The 27,868-nt window shown below is 40.0% G+C and overlaps 1 protein-coding gene across 3 annotated transcripts in view; it reads right to left on the bottom strand.

The window, feature by feature from the left end:
- The window catches only part of ATF2 (activating transcription factor 2), a 99,722-nt gene that overhangs the window by 62,235 nt on the left and 9,619 nt on the right, over positions 1 to 27,868 (bottom strand). For all 3 annotated transcript variants that reach the window (XR_012123687.1, XM_037020632.2, XM_037020633.2), the window contains exons 2-4: positions 17,039 to 17,139; positions 2,305 to 2,379; positions 637 to 706 (exon numbers count right to left, since the gene is read on the bottom strand). Coding sequence is in view for 2 of the 3 variants with exons in the window: in XM_037020632.2 (XP_036876527.1) it covers positions 637 to 706; positions 2,305 to 2,336 (102 nt within the window). In the remaining variant the exon portion in view is untranslated. The remainder of the gene's footprint in view (positions 1 to 636; positions 707 to 2,304; positions 2,380 to 17,038; positions 17,140 to 27,868) is intronic.

Genomic DNA, 27,868 nt, shown 5'->3' with positions numbered 1-27,868 from the left:
TTATAATTTGTATATTTAAGTACTCTAATTTCACTGTACATAAAATTTATTTTCATTCCTTAGTGTCTACAATTACTTTAAAATTAGAATTATAATAGCAATAGATTAATCATTTAATAGCCTATTAAGTAAGAAACACTGAAATACTATTTTCTGAAACAATGCTGAAATATCATTTTTTTGAAAATGCTTCCACACATGCTCTGTGTTAAAGATGTCAGACTTAAGAACATTAATATATTAATGATATCTGATAGGTAAATATTAATTGTAAGAGTCCAGCAAGTAAAATAATTTTCATACAAAATAATGTATATATGATTTTCAATTAGGCAGTTTACAATGATTTTCAACCAAGAATGGTCAAATGAAGATACTTTTAAATTCTGGGTTTTGCCCAGGTTTTCCACCTTTCCAATACTAAACTTAGCTTCCCCCTCATATTGGATTGTGTTTTTTGAAACTCAAATATGCTATTGAGGAAGAATTTCTTCCCTAACATTTTCTGGGTTTTCATTCTTAATCAAAAACTGTACAAAACATTGTAAGAGAATCCTTTTAATGATAATATAAACTGTCATAGTGTTTGATAAATGTGAATACACAAAATGATTCTTTAAGTAATGTGTGTATTACCTGGCCACATCCAGGGGCAGTGCATAGAAATGGTTTGTCATCACTCATATTCCACAGGTCCTTGTATTGCCTAAATAAACATTAAGGGATGGCTAAATGTTTTACAGTACAGCTTTTTAAATAAAGAATAATTTAAAATATAATATTATTTGATCTTCACTAAGCTTATTGTCTTTTCTATTCAAATGTGAAATAAAGCACTTTTATGAAAATTTTAACCTTATCTTCCTTCTTTCACTATGAGTAGACAAGTACATACAACATGCAGACTTTACCCTGTAGAAGAAAAAGTTAGGAACCCTGGTCTATCAAGCTAAATATTTCCTGTTCAACAGTATACATGACAAAAGAATGAAATAATTAGGAAATCACCACTTCAATTCCCAATGAAATGGATCTAGTCAGTTATCATCAATGTCTGATAAAACCGTTAGAAGAAAAGATAATGGGAACTTTGTAGTGGCTGGATCAGGCTGACAGCACCTGAATTCAAAGTCAGTCTTAACATCACTAAAAGTGGGAGAAGTGGATATACAGTGCCTCCTGATATGCTGCAACAGAAAGCACATGAAGTGTTCTTGGTGAAAAAAAGTCAAACCTGAATCTCGTATCTGGAAGCCAACTACAGGAAACAAGAGATGTCAAACACCACCACTAGGATGCAATTGGCTAAATTCTATAGGACAGAACACCTGGTCTTTTTCTTTTAACTGGCATTTTTTAAAAAATTAAAGTATCATTGAGATACAATCTTAGAAGGGTTTCACATTAACACACTGTGGTTTCAACATTCACCGGTATCATCAGGTCCTCATCCTACCCACTGCAGTCACTGTCTATCAGTGTAGTAATATGTTACAGAGTCACTATGTGAGAATATCTGGTCTCTTCAACAAATAGATGTCTTGGGGAACAAAAGAAGAGAGGAGGTGGGGATTAAGAGAGGCTTAATAAACATACTAACCAAATGCAATATGGAGACATTTTAGGATCCTGATTTGAATAAAACCAATACAAAAAGAAATTTTTGAGTCAAAATTATTTTCCTACTTTTTGATTTAGACTTGGGAAGTTCTCAATCATTCCTTCCACCAATTTGTAGGATTTAAATTTGTTTTGGCTATCTTTCTAGAAATTATATGTAACTGTATTTGACTCAACTAAAAGACGTTTGTAACATTGTTCCTTTTTTCAACATTAGCTTGTTACCGCTTCAGAGTAATGTTTCCCAAAGCATTTTAAAAAGGGATGACAAAAGGTATTATAGAAAAGAGGTATATGACTAAATAAATTTGGGAAATGCTGAAATACTTTTTTTGTAGGAATTTTCAGAGCCTTAATAGCTTCAGGTGAAATGAGCACCTATAATATAGCATTTTTGCCATATCCGTTTGCCATCTGAACCCACCTTCACAGAACATCTCATGATACTATTATTACTTGGAACTCATTTTAGGAGAAATCAAAACCCTAAAATATGTTTGTCTTGGTTAAGTATATTTTGATACTCTTATTTACTCATTTAAAAACACAACAGAAGTGTCAGCTAAACTACATACAATATAAATGTTTTCTTACATACAGAAAAAATACCTAGAAACAAGTTGTGAAAATTTTTATAATCTGAAGTATGTAAAATGGCAAATATACCAAATATTGCATATATACCTGGCAGAATTCCCATGTAACTTGAATTTCATAAGTCGAACAACTTATCACGTCCTCTTTCCCATGGCAAGGATACTGAAAAACAAAGTTGTTTCACATGGGTAAGAATACTTTTAAAACATCTCTTGGAAGAGCAGAAAACAAGAACAAATAGTTATACTACATAACACCACTGTCATCCAAAAACCAGTCCCTATTAACAATCTTTGTAACAGAAAACTGCTCCTGAAATATGAACACCCATACAAATGCCTCAAACACAGGCATTTATATATCCAATTCCACAACAAAGAGCCTTAAGGACAAGAAACATTTAATTCAGCCCCTGGGGCTGTGGTTGAAGGGCAGTCATTAAAAGAGAAAAAATCCTGACTTTTGAAGTCTGATGAGAAAGATGAGATCTAGTATTTCAAAATATCTATTCAGAAAGCTTTTTTTTAATAATGACTTTTTCATTGAAATACAGTTTACATACAATATTGGTTTCAGATGAAGAACTTAGTGATTCAACAATTATATACATTATTAAATGCTCACAATAACTGTAGTTTATTTAAAAAACTTAATGTTTAAAAAAGCAGTCAGTGGTAGTGAGGTTCTCAGCCTAATTCATAAAAATCTATCTGTCCTATTAGGTAGTTGATCTATATAAGCAGCACACTTTTCCATAACTTTACAACTTACTTAATGTGATATTAGCTTAAGGACAAGTACAACATATATATAAAATTGTCCAGGATCAGCAGCCCACTTTTAAAACTCTGCTAAAACTTCATCTTACATTCACTGAAACCCCATCTAGTGATTAACAGAGTAACCAAATGCTTGTCCATGTAAGCCACTGGTATACAGAAAAGTTTTATTTTTCATAATTTTACTTTTTAAAGGTGGTGCCAAGAATGTCTTCTTTCTCAGAAAAAAACTGGATAATTCCTGTGGGGGAAATGTGTAAATAGGCATAGTTCTGAGTCCTGGAGTCAAAGATGATTTGGTATAGGAGAGAAGAAGCAGAAAGTTTTTTTCCCTAGCCCCAGGAAAAACTTGTATCTGTTCAGAGTTCCATTTCTTCATTCATATCCAACTTTACCATGCTATCTTTAAGAGGGAAAAGAACACTAGAATAATCCAAAGGAAATCTATAAAAAGTTATGCTCCTATTATTACCAGTAGAATGTGAGCTCAATGAGGGCAAGGAACTTATGTTTGTGTTAATTACCTAGAAGAGTTCTTGGCTCATAGCAGCATTTACTTACTAAATATTAAGGAATGAATAAGTAGCTATGTCAGTCTGGGGAGAGAAAATACTGGGGCAAAATACCTCTAAAAACCAAAATCAGTCAAAAGGAGAAGTAAAGTTTAAAATCCATTTATTGTTCACAAACTGCAGTCTGCGGCCATCCTTTCCTGCTCCAGCAGAAGCAAAAGTGGCCTTTTCCCTCACCTCTCAGGTACAGATAAACCCTCAGTTGACCAGGTAATTACCCACTGATATGGAGATGAATCTCTCTCCCCCTGAGGAATGATGCAAATGCACTAAAGCAGCCACACTTCTCTCCACCTCTGAAAGCTCACTGATATGCAGATGTACTAAAGCCAAGAGAGATATTCTGGACAGGTTACAATTTTACCCACAAGCTATATGATATGAACAAGTCTGATAAGTTTAGTTTACTTAATCTAACTCAAAAAAATCTTTTAAAACTAGTAAAATACAGTTCATAATGCTTTGAAAATCAAAGCTGTATTTAAACTCATCTAGTTAAGTTCAAGAAACATTTAAACACCAAATATCTGCCAAGAAACAAAGATAAAAAAAAAAGTCCTTACACTTAAAAAACTTCCAGTTTAGCAGAACAAAGGAATACAGAAATACAATTTCAGTTCCTTGGGTAAGAATAAGTGTTGAAGTACTATGAGAATATACAGTGCAGGAACCAATCCAATAGTCCTAGAAATGCTTTCTGAGGGAGTTTACCCTTCGTACCTGCGATATACTGAGTTATAAGAAATACATATTTGGTCATTCAGATGACTAAGTATGTTTTCCCAGGTATATTAAGCCTTCATCCACGGTTCTGAAAACACTGTAGAGCCTTAAAGGTAAAATGGTGTCTTGTCATGTTAATGAGAGACCTTTGGAACCCACCGAGCGCAGGGGCTGGAGGTTGAACCAGCCAATGGCCAAGATTTAGTCAATCACGACTATGCAACAAATTCCTCACAAAAACCACAGAAGAGCTTATCGCTCTCTCTCTCAGACTCTGCTTCTTAGTATGAGAGTGCTTCCATGCTTGGGCAACCAGGACACATCTGCGAGCCATTCAGTCAGGGCCCAAGCTCCAAAAGGACAGATGTTCCTGCTCCTTTATTTGGGTCCTTTCTCTATGCGTCTCTGCATATGGCTGTTTACTTGTCTCCTTTACAGTATACTTTTATTAAACTGGTAAACTAAGTATTTTCCTATATTTTTCTGAGCTCTGTGAGCCACTCTAGAAAATTAATCAAATTTAAAGGGGAGACTGTTCAAATCTCTCATCTGTAGTGGGTAGGTCAGAAGCACAGGTAGCACAGGTTTGCCTTGGATTTGCAACCAGTGTCTGGAGTTGGGGGTGGAGGGCAGCCTTGCAGGACTGAGCCCTTAACCTGGAGAATCTGGTGCTGTCGTCTCTGGGCAGACAGCGTCAGAATTGAGCTGAGTTCTCGGGACACCCTGTCTGGTATTTGAAGGCAAATTCTGGTGTGCTAAGACCCCCCCACCCCCACCTCTTAAGATCAAATCACCACCGACCAGATAGTCATCCACCCCTTAAGATCCAATCACCAATGACCAGATGGTTGCCCACCCCTTAAGATCCAACCATCAATGCAGAACACACCCTACCCCTACTCCTTAAAAACGCACTTCCTCACCCACGACCTGCTGCTCCCTCTCTCTGAGGGAAGCCATTTTCTCTTTCAGTTAATAAAATCTCTTGCATGGGCCTGTGTCTCCTGAGTTGTTCTGGGGTAAGAAGGGTCACAGTGAGATACCCTTTCATTGGTGCCGTTACTTCGGATGAGGCCCTCCCATTGACTTTGCTCTTCCTCTGGGAACCTGAGCTGCTCTGGAAACCCTCACTGCCTTATCCTCCCCTCCAAGGGTTCACCGTCCACTTCCCTGGTTGCTTGTCTTCTCGCCCAACACTGGCCTTCAATTTGGTAAGTCTCCCCTTCATGGTTGTCTTAAATCCCTTTGGAACCTGGGAAGTGACCGCTGAGTGTCTGGCACCCCCAAGGGCTCCTCTGGGACAGGGGCAGCCCCAACTATGACTTTCAGACTCACAGTTGATCCCCACAGTTGACCTTTCCTCGCCTTCCACCTTTTCCCACAGTGAGAATCTCTACCCCTTAGGGTTTGATATCCTTCTCATCTAACAAAATCCTGGTACCAGGTATCAAACCTCCTTGGCGTTTTCACCTTGACTGCTCAGTTAGAGGTGGTGACGACCCCCTAACTGTGTCTGGTCTTCTCTGTGACCTTCTCAATTGCTCAGGGATGCCTCAGCGACTTGTGAAGGGTCTCATTCTCACCATGGGATCTGGCCCCTCCATTCCCGCAGATTCACCGCTAGGGTGCTCACTCAAGACCTCAAACCTTTTGAGCTTACTGGCTACTGTAATGAGATCTGGCCATAATATTCCTTGGACAAATCAGTCTAAATGGCCTCCCAATGGCTCCTTAGATCCTAAAATTCTCCATGACTTATACAACTTCTGTGAGTGCACGGGCAAATAGAAAGAGATCCCATATATCCAGGCTTTCTCCTACCTCCAAACCGAGCCCGCTCTCTGTCTCCCTTGCAATCCTAAACATCTTCTTCTCACTCTAACAAACTTCATCCCACCACCCACCAATTCCCACCACATCCTCTGACTTTGACCCTGCTGATGGACCTCCTCCCTACTGACCTCAAACCCCTACAGCTCCCCGTCAACCACCAGTTCCTCTCCCACCCCAACCTCCTTCTCTGCAAGATCAAAATCCCAACCCTCCCAGCTCCTCTAGTGCCATTGCAGGAGGCGCAGTACCTCCTCCTCCTCCACAACCAGTTCCCCTTCCCTCACCCAGTCCCGTGCCAAACCCTCCAGTCACTCGCTCTTGAACCCAGATCCTAGCCCCACCACGGGAAGGAGCCAGTACGGAGGGTGTTATCTGGGTCCATGTCCCTTTCTCTCTCTCTGACCTATCTCAAATTGAGAAAAGATTAGGCTCTTTCACCTCCAACCCAGCTACCTACATAGAAGAGTTCCAGAACCTAACTCAGTCATATGATCTTACCTTTCATGATATTCACATGATTCTATCCAACACACTTTTGCCCAAGGAGCGTAGGTAAGTTGGGGAACAGGCTAGAACTCATGCCGATGAGGTTCACCAAACTACTCCAGCTCATCCAATTGGTGCTAAGACGGTTCCTGACCGAGACCCTACGTGGGACTATGATACGGCAGGGGGAGTCACCAGTGGAGATCAATTCATCACCTGCCTCGTGGCAGGCCTCAGTAAGTCAGCCAATAAGGCCATTAACTATAAAAACCTCCAAGAGGTTATTCAGGATAAAACTGAGAATCCCTCTATGTTCCTAGACCACCTCACCAAAGCTCTTTTACAGTATACAAACCTAGACCCTGAGACGCCAGATGGGAGACAATTATTAATGACCTACTTCTTCACCCAGAGTTTCCCTGACATTAAGGCTAAACTTAAACATCTAGAGAAGGGACCCTTAACTCCTCAGGCAGAAGTCCTGGCAGTGGCCTTCAAAGTATATAATGGAAGAGATGAAAAGGCCCATAAACAAAATCTTTTTTTTTTTTAAGGAGTTCCAGGTCTTTAATTTTCCCTGCTTTTATCTTTTTTTTACAATCAAATTGGCAGAAAAAAATGGCTGGGGCTGGTGGGTACTAGGAGGGAATCCATTAAAAAAATCCCCCCAATTCACACTGAGGTTTCAGGTCATGGTTGCTGTGGTGGGGGATGAGGTCAGCGTTCACAGAAATTGCCCAACTCACCCTAGAACTTTTTTCCCCAAATGGCTGGGGAAGAAGTCAAAACAGATCCCCCATTATTACAGATGAGGGAAATCAAAGTATATAATGGAAGAGATGAAAAGGCCCGCTAAGGCCTTTCAACCTACATCAACCACTGGTGCTCGGGTATCCTCACTTCCTAAGAAGGAGCCAGGAGGGCCTCCTGGTCCATGCTTCAAATGTGGTCAAATGGGTCATTGGGCTAGAACCTGCCCAAATTCCCAGAAGACCCCCAGTCCATGCCCTAAGTGCCATCAGGAGGGACACTAGGCTGTTGATTATCCTTGCACACTGAGAGGTGCCAGGCCATCTAGCTCTAACACTCCACACATAGACCTTTTGGGTCTGGCAACTGATGACTGAGGGGGCCCGGGACTCTTCCACCTGACCACTACCATCAGTGTACAGGAGCCCAGGGTAACCACTGTGGTAGCGGGTAGGCCCATCTCTTTCCTTTTGGACACAGGGGCCACCTACTCAGTCCTTAAGGAGTTTTGGGGACCTACCTCCCTCTCTCATCAACCTTTACAAACTCCCATGCCTCACTGCATCTTCAGAGGCATTGCCCTCTCTCACTCCTTTTTGGTGATTCCCCATTGTCCCATCCCCCTTATGGGAAGAGACCTACTACACAAGGTTGGAGCTTCCATTACTTTCGCTCCCGGACCATGCCTCAACCCTGACTCGCCTTCAATCACACTTTTACTCGCCCTCCAACCTGCTGCAAACCCACTTCCCTCTCCTTTCCCTCTGTCATCCCATGTGGTCAACCCTGTAGTCTGGGATAAGCTCACCCCCTCTATCGCCACCTGCCCCCCAGTAATTATCAGACTTAAAGACCCTGCCTCTTTTCCCTCTCAACCTCAGTACCCACTGCCCCTCAAGGGTTTACTGGGCCTGCAGCCAATTATCCAGGAACTTTTATACAAATGGCTACTATGACCAGCCAATTCCCCTTACAACACCCTGATAATGGTTATAAAAAAACCTAATGGCTCTTATAGGCTAGTTCAAGATTTAAGAATTATCAGTGCAGTTGTTATTCAATCCATCCAGTAGTCCCTAAGCCCTATACTTTTTATCCCCACCTCTTCTACTTACTTCTCCATCCTTGACCTCAAAAATGCATTCTTCATGATTCTCCTCCATCCCAATGGGACCACTTATACCTTCAACTCCACAGACTACAAATCCTCCAGTAATCTACTCTAGAACCTAAACAGGACCTCCTTACAGCTACATAAGGCGGCATATGTGCCCTACTCCAAGAACAATGCTGCTTCTACACCAACAAATCCAGTCTCATCCAGGATGGCGCAAAACACCTCCATGAACAAGTCTCCAAACTCCTAGAAAACTCCCCTAACAACCCATTCCCTTACCCCTTCAATTGGCTCCTGCCCCTCCTGGCCCCTATTACCTTTATTATTATTTTTATTCTCCTTTTCCTTCCCTGCTTCATTAACCTATTCCAAAAATTCATTCAAAATCAAATTTTGAACATTTCTAACCATACTGTTAACCAGTTACTCCTCCAGAGCTATCAAGGCCTTCTCACAAAGAATAACGAAACCAGCTAGATGACATCATGAATCATCTCAAGATGCCTGCCTTTCCCCAACTCTACAGCAATGGCCTCGCTAACCCCAGAATCTGTGTTCCCTTCCAGCAGGAAGAAGCTAGAGAATGAGATTCTACGCCCAGTTCCCCAGAGGCCCAACTAAGAAAAGAAGATGGGAATGAAGGCAAATTCTGGCATGCTAAGACCCCCACCCCTTAAGATCCAATCTCTTGTGTGTGCCCATGTCTCCACAGTCATCCTGGGGCGAGATACCCTTTCAGTATTCAAGAACTGCTTGGTGGTGTGTGTGTGGGAAGACACACACACACACACACACACAGGAATTGGGTCCAGGAACCCAAAAGGAGTTGTATTTTTGCTGTGTACTATGTATAGAAAAAAGCACAGCACCCTTCTCTCTCCTATTTTCCATTCCCCCACTTCAACTGTTCTGGTCTTCTACAAAAGAAGTTCTGTATCTACACATCAGCCTATTTTCTAGTCAACCAATGAAAACTCCCAGTCCTATTACTATTTTCTAATACATAGCTGAGGTAGCTGTAAATTTAACAGTTCAAGCATCTTGAGACATAAATGATAATTCCTCTGAGATGCTTAAATGCTATCTCTTTGTTAATCTAACTGAATCTCAAGTCTCTAAATCCAGGTTTATCTCCCTTTTACAGCAAGGAAGGGAACACCTGTTTTTACAGGGAAGTCTGGAAGAGAGGCTTTGTTCAACAGTTTTGGAGAAATCAAAGCCGGCAGATATAATTTGTTAACATACCACACCACTCTGGAAAGCATCAACAACCTATACTGGTAGGTAAATCACTCTCATGAAGAATACAAGGAAGGTTCTAGGCAAAATTTAAAAGAAGCCAGCTTCTTTGGTTTTTCCATTCTCTCTCTCTCAATAGTCCTTTATTTTCTGTGCCCTCATGATCTACTGCCATCCATGTCTCACCCTTTCTTCTTCATTCGAGTGTCCACTTTATGCTTGGCACTATGCTAGATGCTAGGGATGTAATGGTGAATTAAGATAGATAACTGCCCTCAAGAAACTTCTAGAATAGTGAGGAAACTTATATTAGCTAAACAAGCATCCAGCTCAGAACTCCTCTTTCCAGTTTTCCAAAAACAATTCCACATATAAATATGTATATGCTCATTATATTTTCTCTATTTCATTGCTACAAGGCATTTTTTTTTTTTTAGAATCTCAAATTTGCTTAAAGGTATACTCTGAATTTTGGTATACTGAATTTTGTTTGTTACAACACAACCAAAGCAATTTCCACTATTAGATATCCCACATAAATGATCAATCTTATATAATTCTAAAAAGCCCTTAAAGTCTAAGTTTTAACTGGGGTTCAGAAGGAGGAGGTCATTGTTATTTCCTAGAATATGAAATAAATAAATTACACTTCTGAACTAAGAGTTATAAAGAGCTTTAAATTTGCTCCCAGAAAAATATAAAAGAGTGAAGAGAAGAAAATAAAAGTTACCCCAAATACCACCATTCAGAGATAATGACTGTTTAATACTCCATATTCCAGTCTTACCAATGTATGGAGATAACATAACTTTTTAAAAAGTTGTAAAGACAGTATTACAACTTTCTTTAAAATGGAATTATATAAATTCTGCCACATCATTAAAGAGTAATATCATTAAATATTAGATGTCATTCCTAATGACCATATAGCATTCTACTGTATGGATATAACATATTTATAACTATTAATGGATTTTTATCATCAGTGAATATCCTTGATGACAAATCTTTGTGCAATACTTGTAATAATTTCCCCAGAATGAATTTCTAGAAGTGAAATTGCTTTGTCAGAGCGAGGAAGAATTTTTAAGGCTTTAATTTATATTACTAAACTGCCCTCCAATATACTGTATCAATTTCTATTTTACCAGTATTGTACAGAAGACCTCATTTATCAATACCCACACCAACAGGGTACATTATCTTTTAAAATTTTTGTCAGATTAGTGAAAAAAAATAAGCAAACCCTAATTTTAAAGCTGCATATCTTGACACACTAATGAGGTTGAACTTTTTCATATACATAATGGTCATCTGTGGTTACCTGTGAAATGTTTCCTTTAACCAGTTTTAAAAAACTCAAACGTTAGTCTAAAATTCTCTCTTGAATATAGGCTCTCCCTTTATGACACAGATTTCTGACTATGCACCTCATTGTGTTCCTGGTCTAGTCCTAGCTATTTTACCTACAAATGAGGTCCAAAAGGATGAAATGACCTACTCAAGGTATAAAATGGGAGAAGAATAGAACTGCAAACTGCCTACCAGCTGCTATGACTTGCTATACTATGCATTATCAACTACCATGTCTTGCTATTCTATGCTTACCAACTATACAGAAATTTTATGTAAACAACCTTTTAAAAAAACAGTATAGAAAAATTCCTTTGGAACTCCAAAGGGTTATTTGACAAGCTCATTATCAAATAAAATCACACATAACATGAAACACCAATAAGAAAGAGAACAGTAAACAACACTTTAAGACGGTTAGAAGAAAATGGGTGAAATTAATTGGCAAACCAGTTCTTACAGCTAAATATTAAAGCCAAGACTCCAGAAAAAAAGCAGTATGAGGGTGTCCTCTTAGGAAGCAGCTTAGACAGGCTATTGAGGGACAGAGCAGTGCAGTGTGTCAGAGCCTGGGCAGAGAGAGAAAGGTAGCCATGGTGGAAAGGGGGATGGGCTGGAGGAGAGTCTGAGTTGGGTTAGGAAAGTCTATGTGTGGAAGGGGAGGTAATTGGATGTGGTATGTTAATGCCCTAGTAGGGTGAGGAGGCAACCACATGAGGCAAGGGATAGAGATGGCACAGGACATCAGGACCCAAGTAGAAGGACATCTACTTGATGAGCAAGAGCAGGACTGGTGGTAACAGATGATTCATTATATACACACATAGGGATTGACAGAGTAAGTAAATATGTCAAGGATGTAGTAGGTGAAGGTAAATTTACACTGTAAGTGAAGGTAATTATACAGAATGAACGTTGGTATTCAAAGATATTTGGAGATACTGGTGTGTACTCATGACTTTCAATATAGACATAAAGATACTTTGTCTACGTAGATAGCTCTGTCTACCTGGAGGGCCTGGGAACACTAATATCCCAACAGCAGTAAGTCCACTTAGCACCCACATCTCAATGTCTAAACACAATTCTCCACCGAAAGGAACATGGGCTCGTTCAAGAACTGACTCTAGGGCTAGGGCAGGGAAAGTACAGGATGGGCCTTGAATACCTTATGTAAGAAAGTAGAAAGGACTGACTTACAGATTTGGCCACTTTCTGGAAACAATCTGAGATTTGGCCAATCTGAAATAATTTGAGAATCAAAATAATAATGATAGCATTAGATCGTGACTAAATGAGGATTTCATTAATCCCTACTGACAAAAAATAAACTGAAAATTTGATAAGACAAGATATTATATCCTCTCAAAGTATCTCCCTATAAAATACATTTAATTACTAACACCAGAAGAGTAACTACAGTACAAAAGTCTGGCAAATATCATCTTCCTCAAGTGATCCGAAGTTTACAACTCAAGAAATAAGGAAAATCAACATACTGTGCCCTGACAGAAAATAATGAGGATGCAGAATCACCTCCCTGACAGTCATGCCAGAGATATATAACCTGAATCTATCATAAAGAAATATTCCAAAATGCCAATTGAGGTAAATCGGCCTAGTATTCAAAATAACTAGCCTACAATTTTCAAAAGTGACTCAGTCATCAAAGTTAAGGAAAGACTGAGGAGCAGTTTCAGAGTGAAAAAGACCAATGAGACGTGACAACTAACTGCAACATGAGATTCTAGACTGAAATATGCTACAAATGACATTATTGGAACAACTGGCAAAACTTAAATGTTATCTGCAGATTAAGGGGTAATTTCTTGATATTTGTGGTTGTATTGTGGTTTTATGTAAGTATGTCTTATTGTAGAAAATAAACTATTTGGGGGTAATAGACATCATGCTGGCAGCTTACTTTAAAAGGTTCTGAACTAAAAAGAATTTTAAAGAAGGAGCAACTTACAGAAGGAGTTCAAGTTACATATACATACTATGCATTGTAATAATTCACTATACAACCATTATGTAAATAGTATCATGTAGTTTGTTAAGCAGTAGTTATGAGAAAAATTCTACAAAATATATGGATTCTCTAACAATTCTCTGCTTGTTTCTGGTTTCTAATTTACATGTTATGAGATGTCAACAGAAAAGCTATGTTCTATATGGCAAGGTTAAGAGCAAACAGAATCATACAATCATAGAATAATTTCAGTATCTAAATAAAGACTTCAGGGGTGATATTAGACAATTATTTGTCCTATCAGACAGTTCCCTTTTTTTAAAAATGAAATGTGGGTTAAATCTGTTCAGCAAGATAGATAATCCTTTAGGCTGTAATATCAACATTTCCATGCCATTTTGAATTCTAACATTCAAATGTATCAGCTGATAAAAATATTTGCTTTTCTTACATCTTTATCAAAAACAAAAAGGATACCAATTCACTTCGTAGAAAATAGTGTGGGTAAATGAGTCTTAAAAAAATGGGAGGGAGAAGAAAACAAATCCTACCATTTGCAACAACATGGCTGGAGCTAGAGGGTATTTTGCTCAGTGAAATAAGCCAGGCAGAGAGAGACAAGTTTCAAATGATTTCACTCATCTGTGGAGTAAAGGAACAAAAGAGAAAAACTGAAGGAACACAACAGCAGCAGACTCACAGAACCCAAGAATGGACTAACAGTTACCAAAGGGAAAGGGACTGGGGAGGATGGGTGGGAAGGGAGGGAATAAGGGCAGGGAAAAAGAAAGGGGGCATTATGATTAGCATGTATAGTGTTGTGGGGAATACAGGAGGGTTGTACAACACAGAGAAGACAAGCAGTGATTCTATAGCATCTTACTACGCTGATGGACAGTGACTGTAATGGGGTATGTGAGGGGGACTTGGTGATGGGGGGAGTCTAGTAAACAATGTTCCTCATCTAATTGTAGATTAATGATACCAAAAGAAAAAGAAAGAAAAAAAATGGGAGGGAGTAAATCAATTTCTGGTGACTAACTTCAGAAATGTAATATAAATAAATGTAAATCCAGCTTTTAGATTCTAAAATGTGAATCTGACTGATCTTCCAGTTAGTTGGTCATAGAACTATAAATGTTGTAACCTCTTATCTTTAAAGTATGTACTCAAATTTTAAAGTAGATTTCCGAAACAGCAATAATACTAGATGTTACATACAATGCGTAGCATTCCTAAACATTTCTAATACAGATAATTAATTTTATGAAATTTATTTGGAAAACAGTTGTCTATTTTACACCCAATACCATATTAAGAATATGAGATATGGTCCCTGTCTTCAAAATCACATTAGTAAGGAAGAAAAGCAAGTGAAAATAATACTAGTACATCAATGATATTACATGATAAAAAAGATAAGCACAGGCACAAAGGAAACATAAGGGAATAAGGATTATACTGGAGCCAGTCATCTCTCCTCAGCACCCACCCTCCTTAGAGAGCCTGGTTGCTAGTAAAAGGCAATCCTATAGATCCATGACCCTGACCCACCTGCCTCAGGTGAACCAGGGAGACACCCCCCACACACACACTCGACCAAGTTAAACCAATAAGATTACCTCTTCAGGAGATTTGTGAAAAACAACAACAACAAAGAATCAACCACACAAAGGTGGACACCCAAAATACAAAATCATACTCAGGACTAGTGGACATTTCCTGTCATGTTCATACGAGTAAGAAATTAACGAAAGCCAGAATGGAGAAGGAACAGAAAAACAGGAGAAACCATGCAGCCAAGAGGAAGACAGCAGTTTCTGTGATACCTGTATATGCTATCTGTATCCCAAGTATGAGCTACTTTTCTTTCTAAACTTGAATTTAGTTAATTAAGTTTCTTTCCCCTAACTAATACAAATACTTAGCCAACCCTAGGGAGAGGGTTTGAGAAGGAGGCTACTGGAGGAAATGACAGCTTAGTCTTCTCAAAGCAAGAGGCATCAGCCAGTCAGGGATAATGTTTTGGGCAGAGGAGACAGAATATAGAAACACCATAAAGCAGAGTACACTGAGGGATCTCTAAGAACTCTGATAGCTGAAGCATGCGATAAAAGGTTAAAGGGAAGAGAGGTGAGGCCAGCAGGGCAAATCTTCAAGGGCATTTATTACCCTGGCAAACAGTTTGGATTGTATCCCCACCGGCCCCAGCACATCCTAGACCTGAGGTTGTAAGTGATAGTCTTGGGTCGAAATGTTGAGCTAAGAACATTTTTCAGATTTTCATATGGTTAGGGGGAGGGGGCAGAACAGGCAATGGAGACGATACGTAGCCCCCATAAAGCTTAAAATATTTACTATCTGGCCCTTTAAAGAAAAGGCTTGCCTAACCCTGCTATTAAAAAAATGGAACAATTTAGATAGGTGAAGTAGATAATCAAAGGGGCATTTTGTAAGCTCACTAATAGGAGTTTGGAGGATGAATGAGAGAGAGCACCACTATGCCTAAGAAAACCAATACCAGCTACTACTAAATTCAGGCAAGAGAATGATGGTTTGCACTTAAGCAAGTCAAAATGAGAGGAAAGGATCAGTTATGAAAAAAAAATGCTCATAGGATAATGCCTTATATTCATAGAACTATCTCCAGACCTTTACATGGACTGACCCCTGCCTCCCACCCCAGTCTTATGGTGCTCCTTGATTTCTTAGCTCTAGTTATGCAGGCTTATTAATCAGCTCTCCCTGTCAGCCTAGAAGGCTCCTCCCACTCATCCATCCCTTAGTTACACCACTCACCTCTGATCTCTCTCCATCCACTATCCCCCTACCCTGAAATTCAGATCTCTCATTTACGTAGTCATTCAGTCAATATTTATTGAGCATGTGCAAAAGGGCAGGAATTATGCTAGACTCCAGAATACGATCATACAGACATAGTCCCTGCCCTCATGGAATTTATATTTTATGGAAAATACTTCTAAACGTATCAGTACACTTGAACATTTAAGTTGCACTTCAAAATTACTTAATGTATGTACCAATGTGTAAGAAAAAGTTACCAAGTGTTGCCATCTTTTTCTCCTTAGAAAACTTCCTGTTTAAAAATGTTTACTATTTCCAATATATATATGTATGTACATTTATTTTCCAATTCTTTTGGTCAAAATTAGAGTAAGTGAACGTTTATGAATAGTTTCTCCTTTGAGCTGAACCTCCCAATTTAGGTACAATAGCATAGGAAAATTTGCTTATGTATCTTGATATATATATGACAAAGTCTATCACTAGACCACCATGTTTTGGCATTCTGTATGCCAAACCACATTTATTAAATCAATATTTTCCTTCTATTTTTAGAAGGTAAATCCCCAAACTATAAATGGCTTAAGACTAGAAACCATTATACTTTTATATCTTTAACATCAGCACACTGCAGCTGGCACACAGTAGACGTTCAACAAAAGCAAGTTTAAAGCACTGTATAACCTCCTATTAACATTTCTGATCAGCATGAAATAATAATGGTACTAAAACTTAGTTGCTATCATTCAGTCCAGAAGCAAATAAATTTGACATCTTAGCTTGTATAGCCTCAGAGTGGTTAATACTTTTTGTTCAAAATATTTTTGAAATACAGAAAACACCTCATGGATTAACTCCTGTTACTTTCCCTATAAATTCCTAGGAGAACTGGGATGTTTATTTTGGATTTGCTGTAGAGGGCTCCTTAGTAAATTTAGGAGCCTCTGTGTTAAACAAATTAAAAACTTTAAGTTTTCAGTGTACTTTTACATGCTGATATGCATCACAGATCCAAAGGACATTTCCAAATTTGCTGAACTTCAGAATTTTTTTTTTAACTAAACACTATCAATATAGGACGACACTAGCATTTTGAGGACTACTGTCTGGAAACACCTGTTGAACTGTGATATCTGTAAGACAATCACAAAATAAAAGACCACTTTTGCATTAGAAATGTAAAGTATCTTACCTTTCTAGCTGGTGGGCCATGAGCTTTATTCACTCTGCAGCCAGGAATCCCTCAGCTCTAATCAAGTAAACAGTGCATCTTAAGTTTCCATCTAATTATCTCTATGGCGAAAGAGAGGCAGAAAAGAATGAACTCATTACTCTGAGAGATCTAAAGAAATAGCTTTATGCGGTTCAACTCCATTATAAAATTTTTTAATGTTTATATTTAAAAATGCATGTGAATCGGCTTCCATTTCATTATTTTTAATATAATATTAAAGTTCCCTCCAAAATCTTCAGTGCTCCAGGAAGATGTTAATCCTGTGGCCGCTCACTGACTCCTGGCACACTGCCCCCTAAGGAAGTATAAGTTCCAAGTATGGAAGTATGGCAATGGAATTTTGATGCAAAGAGAAAAATGAAGCTATTTACCATAATGTAAGGTAGAGATAGTCCAGAACTATGATCATTAAGAACCCAGGCTCCTTCTATTTTGTTTTGCTATCCTCAACATGTGGCATCCCCTTCAAGGTTTAAAGTAACTTTTCAAGGTCTAGCCAACACATCTGCTGATCAGACAGCAGGAAGGAGAATGGGGAGATGAGCAAAAGCCTCTCTTTGGGGAAACTTTTCAGAAATCCCACAGAAAACTTCTATTTACATTTCATAGGAAGGAAGGAGAATGGGGAGATGAGCAAAAGCCTCTCGTTAGGGAAACTTTTCAGAAACCCCACAGGAAACTTCTATTTACATTTCATTGGCCAGAACTTCAGTCACATAGTTACAACTTGCCAGGAAGCTGGGAAATATATTATTTCACCACAGGCTCAGCTAAAAATTGGAGCATCCACAATAAGGAGATAGTCCAGAACTATGATCATTAAGAACCCAGGCTCCTTCTATTTTGTTTTGCTATCCTCAACAAGGGCAGCTCCGAGGCCCCTCACGGGGATAAACAGCCTCCAGCTCGTTCCCCCTCCAACGCGGCTCTGCCATATTGGAGAAGCAACCTGAGCTAGACTTTTCCTTAAAGGGAAAGGGACCTGAAAAGGATATTCAGCTATACAAATGTAAAAAGGGGACTATAAATGGGGCTGAAATTCAAAGGACAAATGGCTCTGTGGGATACCGTAAAGGTTCATATCTTCTAAGCAGAAATACATTTCTGCACATTGTTTCTTTCAAGGAAATGTTTATTTTTAAGTATGGCTTTAGATGAATACTGGTCAACAATTAGTAGTTTCTGTTACTTCATTTTAAAATGGGAGATAGCTGGTTTCCTTGTAGAGATGCCTTAGCAGTCTACTGAAGGGAAGAAAAGCAGGAAGTCCTGTCAATAGCCAAGCAGCAAGACTAATGTTCATACAGATTACTCTAAATATGCAAGGCCAATCTGTAGGTGAAAGGAAAAAGGGAAAAATCTGAAGAACAGAATAACAATGCAAGAGTAAAGAAATAACCTAATTAGCTGTAGTCTAGAAGGAGTCCACAAAACTTAGAAATAATTACATGGGATCATTATGAAAGCGATGGGGTTTGGGTAAGAACTTGGCACAAAGCCGAGTCACCAACTGCATTTAAAAAAAGGCAGTGGCCCTGGAAGCAAGATGTTAAAAGGGAAAGTAGACTTTCCTCTACCATTATTTGCCACCTGAGTTCCTGTTATTAGGCCATATATGAACTTGGAAAATTTCCCTATTGCACAGATTGTTGGAAAGAAGAGTTGCACTTTACCTTAAGTAAGGAAGGTTTAAACAGCCTTAGTACGTTTAAAACTTTAATATGAGAAGCTAGAAAGACTCATTTCAAAGCTAGTAACAGAATTCTATTTTTAGCTAGACTTTTCCTTAAAGGGAAAGGGACCTGAAAAGGATATTCAGCTATACAAATGTAAAAAGGGGACTATAAATGGGGCTGCAATTCAAAGGACAAATGGCTCTGTGGGATAACATAAAGGTTCATATCTTCTAAGCAGAAATAAATTTCTGCATTGTTTCTTTCAAGGAAATGTTTATTTTTAAGTATGGCTTTAGATTTTCCTATGAAGTGTTTGTGTTTTTGTTTCAGCAGTGGCTCACAAAAGACCAGGAACTAACATCCTATAAAAGAGCAAGATGGGGAGAACCAAGATGGCAGCATGAGTAGAGCAGCGGAAATCTCCTCCCCAAACCATATATATTTTTGAAAATACAACAGAGACAACTATTCCTAAAAGGGAGACCAGAAGGCACAGGACAACAGCCAGACCACATCCACACCTGCAAGAACCCAGTGCCTCGCAAAGGGGGTAAGATACAAACCCCAGTGGGCGGGACCCGAGCGCCCCTCACCCCAGCTCCCGGCAGGAGGAGAGGAGTCGGAGCGGGGAGGGAGAGGGAGCCCAGGACTGCTAAACACCCAGCCCCAGTTATCTGGACCAGAGTGCAGACACAGTGCATGTGTGGGGTGCTGGATACTAGGGAAACAGGACAGTAAGACCTGTGAGTAGGTCCCTGCAGCCGGTGCCCTGGGGACAAAGAAAAGCAAGTGCTTTTTGAAAGTCTTAAAAGGACAGGGACCCCACTGCTGGATGGAAACGTCACAGGGCACTTAGTCCAACAGCTGGGAATCCCGGGGAACTCCGGGTGCCCTAACCTCCTGGGCAGCAGTGCAGCTCGGAGGCCCCTCACAGGGATAAACAGCCTCCTGCCCGTTCCCCCTCCGACGCGGCTCCGCCATATTGGAGAAGCAACCTGAGGCTGGCCATGCCCACAGCAACCCCAGAGCTCCACAGAGGCCGGACAAGAATCAGAAACCCTGCCTGCATGCAGCTACCCAGGACAAGCCACTAGGGTTCGCTGTTCTCCCAGGAGAGGAAGGCCACAAACCAGCAAGAAGGGACTTTCTCTTAGCCAACACACACACCAGCTCCCCACAAATACCTCTATCGCCATGAAAAGGCAGAAGAATTTGATACAGACCAAGATCACAGATGCAGACCCTAAGAAGGAGATAGACCTAATCAATCTCCCTGAAAAAGAATTAAAAATAAAGCTCATAACCATGTTGATGGAGCTACAGAGAAATATGCAAGAGCTAAGGGATGATGCCCGGAGGGAGATTACAGAAATGAAACAATCTCTGGAAGGATTTATAAGCAGAATAGATAAGAAGCAAGAGGCCATTGATGGAATAGAAACCAGAGAACAGGAACGCATAGAAGCTGACACAGAGAGAGATAAAAGGATCCCCAGGAATGAAACAATATTAAGAGAACTGTGTGACCAATCCAAAAGGAACAATATCCAAATTATAGGGGTACCAGAACAAGAAGAGAGAGAAAAAGGGATAGAAAGTGTATTTGAATAAATAACTGCTCAAAACTTCCCCAAACTGGGGAAGGAAATAATCGATCAGACCACGGAAGTGTACAGAACCCCCAACAGAAGGAACCCAGGGAGGACAACACCAAGACACATAATAATTAAAATGACAAAGTTCAAGGACAAGGACAGAGTTTTAAAGGCAACTAGAGAGAGGAAAAAGGTCACTTACAAAGGAAAACCCATCAGGCTATCATCAGACTTCTCAACAGAAACCTAACAGGCCAGAAGAGAATGGCATGATATATTTAATGCTATGAAACAAAAGGGCCTTGAGCCAAGAATACTGTATCCAGCACGATTATCATTTAAATATGAAGGAGGTATTAAACAATTGCCAAAACAACCAAAAGTTGAGGGAATTTGCCTCCTCTACAGGGTATCTTAGAGGGACTGCTCTAGATGGGAGCACTCCTAAGACTAAATAGATGTCACCAGAGAGAGAAAATAAAATCACAGCAAAGAAACCAGACCAACCAAATACTAACTAAAGGCAAAAAATAAAATCAACTACCCACAAAAGCAGTTAAAGGAAACATAAAAGAGCACAGAATAAAACAACCAACATATAAAGAATGGAGGAGGAGGAATAAGAAGAGAGAAAAATAAAGAATCACCAGACAGTGTTTAAAATAGCTCAATAAGCAAGTTAAGTTAGACAGTAAGATACTAAAGAAGATAACCTTGAACCTTTGGTAACCACGAATCTAAAGCCTGCAATGGCGGTAAGTACATATCTTTCAATAATCACCCTAAATGTAAATGGCCTGAATGCACCAATCAAAAGACACAGAGTAATAGAATGGATAAAAAAGCAAGACACGGGGGGCGGAGCCAGGATGGCAGCGTGAGTAGAGCAGTGGAAATCTCCTCCCCAAAACACATAGAGCTATGAAAATATAACAAAGAAAAATCTTCCTAAAATAGAGACCACAGGACACAGGACAACATCCAGACCACATCCACACCTGCAAGAACCCAGTGCCTTGCGAAGGGGGTAAGATACAAGCCGTGGCCCGGCGGGACCCGAGCGCCCCTCCCCCCGGCTCCCGGCGGATGGAAAGAAACCGGAGCAGTTTTCTTTTTTTCTTTTTTTTTTTTGCAAGTGCTTTTTGGAAGCCTTAAAGGGACAGGGACCCCGGTGCTAGGGAGGCAGGGCGGCGGAACTGGTGAGTGGGTGCCTGGGACCGGCACCTGAGGACAAAGAATATCGCGCATTTTTCCCTGCAGGACCGGTGGGTGGGTGCCTGAGACCGGCACCTGAGGACGGAGGAAATTGCGCGTTTTTCCCCCTTTTTTTTTTCTCTTTTTGGCGAGTGCTTTTTGGAAGCCTTAAAGGGACAGGGAACCTGGTGCTAGGGAGGCAGAGCAGCAGGATCGGTGAGCGGGTACCTGAGACGGGCACCTGAGGACAAAGAATATCACCAGTTTTTCCCTGTGGGACCGGAAGGCAGGTGCCTGAGACCGGCACCAGGGGACGGAGGAAATCGTGCGTTTCCCCCCCCCTTTTTTTTTCTCTTTTTGGTGGGTGCTTTTTGGAAGCCTTGAAGGGACAGGGACCCTGGTGCTAGGAAGGCAGGGCAGCAGGACCAGTGAGCGGGTGTCTGGGACCGGCATCTGAGGACAAAAAAAAAATCGCGTGTTTTTTCCTTTTTTTTCTGTTCCCTCTCTCATTGTTGCTGTTGTTGTTTTGGTTTGGAGAGTGCTTTTTGGAAGTCTTAAAGGGGCAGGACAGGTCACTTAGACCAGAGGCAGGGAATCTGGGGATCTCTGGGCACTCTAACCCACTGGGCAGCAGGGAGCACAGAGGCCCCTTATGGAGATAAATAGCCTCCTGGCCGCTCCCCCTCCAATGGGGCTCCACCATTTTGGAGGAGCAGCCCCAGCCAGGCCACGCCCACGGCAACAGCGGAGATAAACCCCATAGCAACCGGGCAGGAAGCAGAAGCCCTGTCTGCACACAGCTGCCCAGCACAAGCCACTAGAGGGCGCTATTCTTCCAGGAGAAGAAGGCCACAAACCAACAAGAAGGGAAGCTCTTCCAGCGGTCACTTGTACCAGCTCTGCAAACTATCTCTATCACCATGAAAAGGCAAAACTACAGGCAGACAAAGATCACAGAGACAACACCTGAGGAGACAGACCTAACCAGTCCTCCTGAAAAAGAATTCAAAATAAAAATCATGAACATGCTGACAGAGATGCAGAGAAAAATGCAAGAGCAATGGGATGAGATGCAGAGAAAAATACAAGAGCAGTGGGATGAAGTCCAGAGGGAGATCACAGATGTCAGGAAGGAGATCACAGAAGTGAAACAATCCCTGGAAGGATTTATAAGCAGAATGGATAAGATGCAAGAGGCCATTGAAGATATAGAAGCCAGAGAACAGTAACGTATAGAAGCTGACATAGAGAGAGAGAAAAGGATCTCCAGGAATGAAACAACACTAAGAGAACTATGTGACCAAGCCAAAAGGAATAATATTCGTATTATAGGGATACCAGAAGAAGAAAGAGGAAAAGGGATAGAAAGTCTCTTTGAAGAAATAATTGCTGAAAACTTCCACAAACTGGGGGAGGAAATAATCGAACAGACCATGGAATTACACAGAACCCCCAACAGAAAGGATCCAAGGAGGACAACACCAAGACACATAGTAATTAAAATGGCAAGGATCAAGGACAAGGAAAGAGTTGTAAAGGCAGCTAGAGAGAAAAAGGTCACCTATAAAGGAAAACCCATCAGGCTAACATCAGACTTCTCGACAGAAACCCTACAGGCCAGAAGAGAATGGCATGATATACTTAATGCAATGAAACAGAAGGGCCTTGAACCAAGGATACTGTATCCAGCACGACTATCATTTAAATATGATGGCGGGATTAAACAATTCCCAGACAAGCAAAACCTGAGGGAATTTGCTTCCCACAAACTACCTCTACAGGGCATGCTACAGGGACTGCTCTAGATGGGAGCACTCCTAAAAAGAGCACAGAACAAAACACACAACATATGAAGAATGGAGGAGGAGGAATAAGAAGGGAGAGAAGAAAAGAATCTCCAGACAGTGCATATAACAGCTCAATAAGCGAGCTAAGTTAGGCAGTAAGATACTAAAGAAGTTAATCTTGAACCCTTGGTAACCACGAATCTAAAGCCTGCAATGGCAATAAGTACATATCTCTCAATAGTCACCCTAAATGTAAATGGACTTAATGCACCAATCAAATGACACAGAGTAATAGAATGGATAAAAAAGCAAGACCCATCTATATGCTGCTTACAAGAAACTCACCTCAAACCCAAAGATAAGCATAGACTAAAAGTCAAGGGATGGAAAATCATATTTCAGGCAAACAACAGTGAGAAGAAAGCAGGGGTTGCAGTACTAATATCAGACAAAATAGACTTTAAAACAAAGAAAGTAACAAGAGATAAAGAAGGACACTACATAATGATAAAGGGCTCAGTCCAACAAGAGGATATAACCATTCTAAATATATATGCACCCAATACAGGAGCACCAGCATATCTGAAGCAAATACTAACAGAACTAAAGAGGGAAATAGACTGCAATGCATTCATTTTAGGAGACGTCAACACACCACTCACCCCAAAGGATAGATCCACCGGGCAGAAAATAAGTAAGGACACAGAGGCACTGAACAACACACTAGAACAGATGGACCTAACAGACATCTATAGAACTCTACATCCAAAAGCAACAGGATATACATTCTTCTCAAGTGCACATGGAACATTCTCCAGAATAGACCACATACTACCTCACAAAAAGAGCCTCAGTAAACTCCAAAATATTGAAATTCTACCAACCAATTTTTCAGACCACAAAGGTATAAAACTAGGAATAAATTCTACAAAGAAAACAAAAAGGCTCACAAACACATGGAGGCTTAACAACATGCTACTAAATAATCAATGGATCAATGAATAAATCAAAATAGAGATCAAGGAATATATAGAAACAAATAACAACAACAACACTAAGCCCCAACTTCTGTGGGACGCAGCGAAAGCAGTCTTAAGAGGAAAGTATATAGCAATCCAGGCACACTTGAAGAAGGAAGAACAATCCCAAATGAATAGTCTAACATCACAATTATCAAAACTGGAAAAAGAAGAACAAAGGAGGCCTAAAGTCAGCAGAAGGAGGGACATAAAAAAGACCAGAGAAGAAATAAACAAAATTGAGAAGAATAAAACAATAGCAAAAATCAACGAAACCAAGAGCTGGTTCTTTGAGAAAATAAACAAAATAGATAAGCCTCTAGCCCAACTTAGTAAGAGAAAAAGAGAATCAACACAAATCAACATAATCAGAAATGAGAATGGAAAAATCACGACAGACTCCACAGAAATTCAAAGAATTATTAAAGGCTACTATGAAAACCTATATGCCAACAAGCTGGAAAACCAAGAAGAAATGGACAACTTCCTAGAAAAATACAACCTCCCAAGACTGACCAAGGAAGAAACACAAAAGTTAAACAAACCAATTACGAGCAAAGAAATTGAAACGGTAATCAAAAAACTACCCAAGAACAAAATCCCGGGGCCGGACGGATTTACCTCGGAATTTTATCAGACACACAGAGAAGACATAACACCCATTCTCCTTAAAGTGTTCCAAAAAATAGAAGAAGAGGGAATACTCCCAAACTCATTCTATGAAGCCAACATCACCCTAATACCAAAACCAGGCAAAGACCCCACCAAAAAAGAATTTTACAGACCAATATCCCTGATAAATGTAGATGCAAAAATACTCAATAAAATATTAGCAAACAGAATTCAACAGTATATCAAAAGGATCGTACACCATGACCAAGTGGGATTCATCCCAGGGATGCAAGGATGGTACAACATTCGAAAATCCATCAACATCATCCACCACATCAACAAAAAGAAAGACAAAAACCACATGATCATCTCCATAGATGCTGAAAAAGCATTTGACAAAATTCAACAACCATTCATCATAAAAACTCTCAGCAAAATGGGAATAGAGGGCAAGTACCTCAACATAATAAAGGCCATATATGATAAACCCACAGCCAGCATTATACTGAACAGCGAGAAGCTGAAAGCATTTCCACTGAGATCGGGAACCAGACAGGGATGCCCACTCTCCCCACTGTTATTTAACATAGTACTGGAGGTCCTAGCCACGGCAATCAGACAAAACAAAGAAATACAAGGAATCCAGATTGGTAAAGAAGAAGTTAAACTGTCACTATCTGCAGATGATATGATACTGTACATAAAAAACCCTAAAGACTCCACTCCAAAACTACTAGAACTGATATCGGAATACAGCAAAGTTGCAGGATACAAAACTAACACACAGATATATGTGGCTTTCCTATATACTAACAATGAACCAATAGAAAGAGAAATCAGGAAAACAATTCCATTCACAAATACATCAAAAAGAATAAAATACATGGAATAAACCTAACCGAAGAAGTGAAAGACCTATACCCTGAAAACTACAAGTCACTCTTAAGAGAAATTAAAGGGGACACTAACAAATGGAAACTCATCCCGTGCACGTGGCTAGGAAGAATTACTATCGTCAAAATGGCCATCCTGCCAAAGCAATATACAGATTTGATGCAATCCCTATCAAATTACCAGCAACATTCTTCAATGAATTGGAACAAATAATTTAAAAATTCATATGGAAACACCAAAGACCCCGAATAGCCAAAGCAAGCCTGAAAAAGAAGAATAAAGTAGGGGGGATCTCACTCCCCAACTTCAAGCTCTACTACAAAGCCATAGTAATCAAGACAATTTGTTACTGGCACAAGGACAGAGCCACAGACCAGTGGAACAGATTAGAGACGCCAGAAATTAACCCAAACATATATGGTCAATTAATATTTGATAAAGGAGCCATGGACATACAATGGCATAATGAGTCTCTTCAACAGATGGTGCTGGCAAAACTGGACAGCTACATGTAGGAGAATGAAACTGGACCTTTGTCTAACCCCATATACAAAGGTAAACTCAAAATGGATCAAAGACCTGAATGTAAGTCATGAAACCATTAAACTCTTGGAAAAAAACATAGGCAAAAACCTCTTAGACATTAACATGAGTGACCTCTTCTTGAACATATCTCCCCGGGCAAGGAAAACAACAGCACAAATGAGCAAGTGGGACTACATTAAGCTGAAAAGCTTCTGTACAGCGAAAGACACCATCAATAGAACAAAAAGGGACCCTACAGTATGGGAGAATATATTTGAAAATGACAGATCCGATAAAGGCCTGACGTCCAGAATATATAAAGAGCTCACACGCCTCAACAAACAAAAAACAAATAACCCAATTAAAAAATGGGCAGAGGAACTGAACACAGTTCTCTAAAAAAGAAATACAGATGGCCAAGAGACACATGAAAAGATGCTCCACATCGCTAATTATCAGAGAAATGCAAATTAAAACTACAATGAGGTATCACCTCACACCAGTAAGGATAGCTGCCATCCAAAAGACAAACAACAACAAATGTTGGCGAGGCTGTGGAGAAAGGGGAACCCTCCTACACTGCTGGTGGGAATGTAAATTAGTTCAACCATTGTGGAAAGCAGTATGGAGGTTCATCAAAATGCTCAAAACAGACCTACCATTTGACCCAGGAATTCCACCCCTAGGAATTTACCCTAAGAACGCAGCAATCAAATTTGAGAAAGACAGATGCACCCCTATGTTTATCGCAGCACTATTTACAATAGCCAAGAATTGGAAGCAACCTAAATGTCCATCGGTAGATGAATGGATAAAGAAGATGTGGTACATATACACAATGGAATACTACTCAGCCATAAGAAGTGGAAAAATCCAACCATTTGCAGCAACATGGATGGAGCTGGAGAGTATTATGCTCAGTGAAATAAGCCAAGCGGAGAAAGAGAAATACCAAATGATTTCACTCATCTGAGGAGTATAGGAACAAAGGAAAAACTGAAGGAACAAAACAGCAGCGGAATTACAGAACCCAAAAAATGGACTAACAGGTACCAAAGGGAAAGGAACTGGGGAGGATAGGTGGGCAGGGAGCGATAAGGGGGGGGAGAAGAAAGCGGGTATTAAGATTAGCATGCATGGGGGGGAGGGAGAAAGGGGAGGATGGGCTGCACAACACAGAAAGGACAAATAGTGACTCTACAACATTTTGCTAAGCTGATGGACAGTAACCGTAATGTGGTTGTTAGCGGGGACCTGATATAGGGGAGAGCATAGTAAACATAGTATTCTTCATGTAAGTGTAGATTAAAGATTAAAAAAAAAAAAAAAAAGAAAGAAAGAAAGAAAGAAAGAAAAGGGGGATTACTCCTTGATAGGATAAAACTATTGGTAAATCAAAGATCAACGCGTGCTTTAAATATCCTTAATGTTGATCACTTAAAGGGTGTCAGATGATCAGCTATGGAGGTACTCTTTTCAGATAATT

This window comes from Manis javanica, chromosome 12 (genome assembly GCF_040802235.1).
Source record: "Manis javanica isolate MJ-LG chromosome 12, MJ_LKY, whole genome shotgun sequence".
NCBI classification, from domain to species: domain Eukaryota; kingdom Metazoa; phylum Chordata; class Mammalia; order Pholidota; family Manidae; genus Manis; species Manis javanica.
This window is presented reverse-complemented; position numbering and strand designations above follow the sequence as displayed.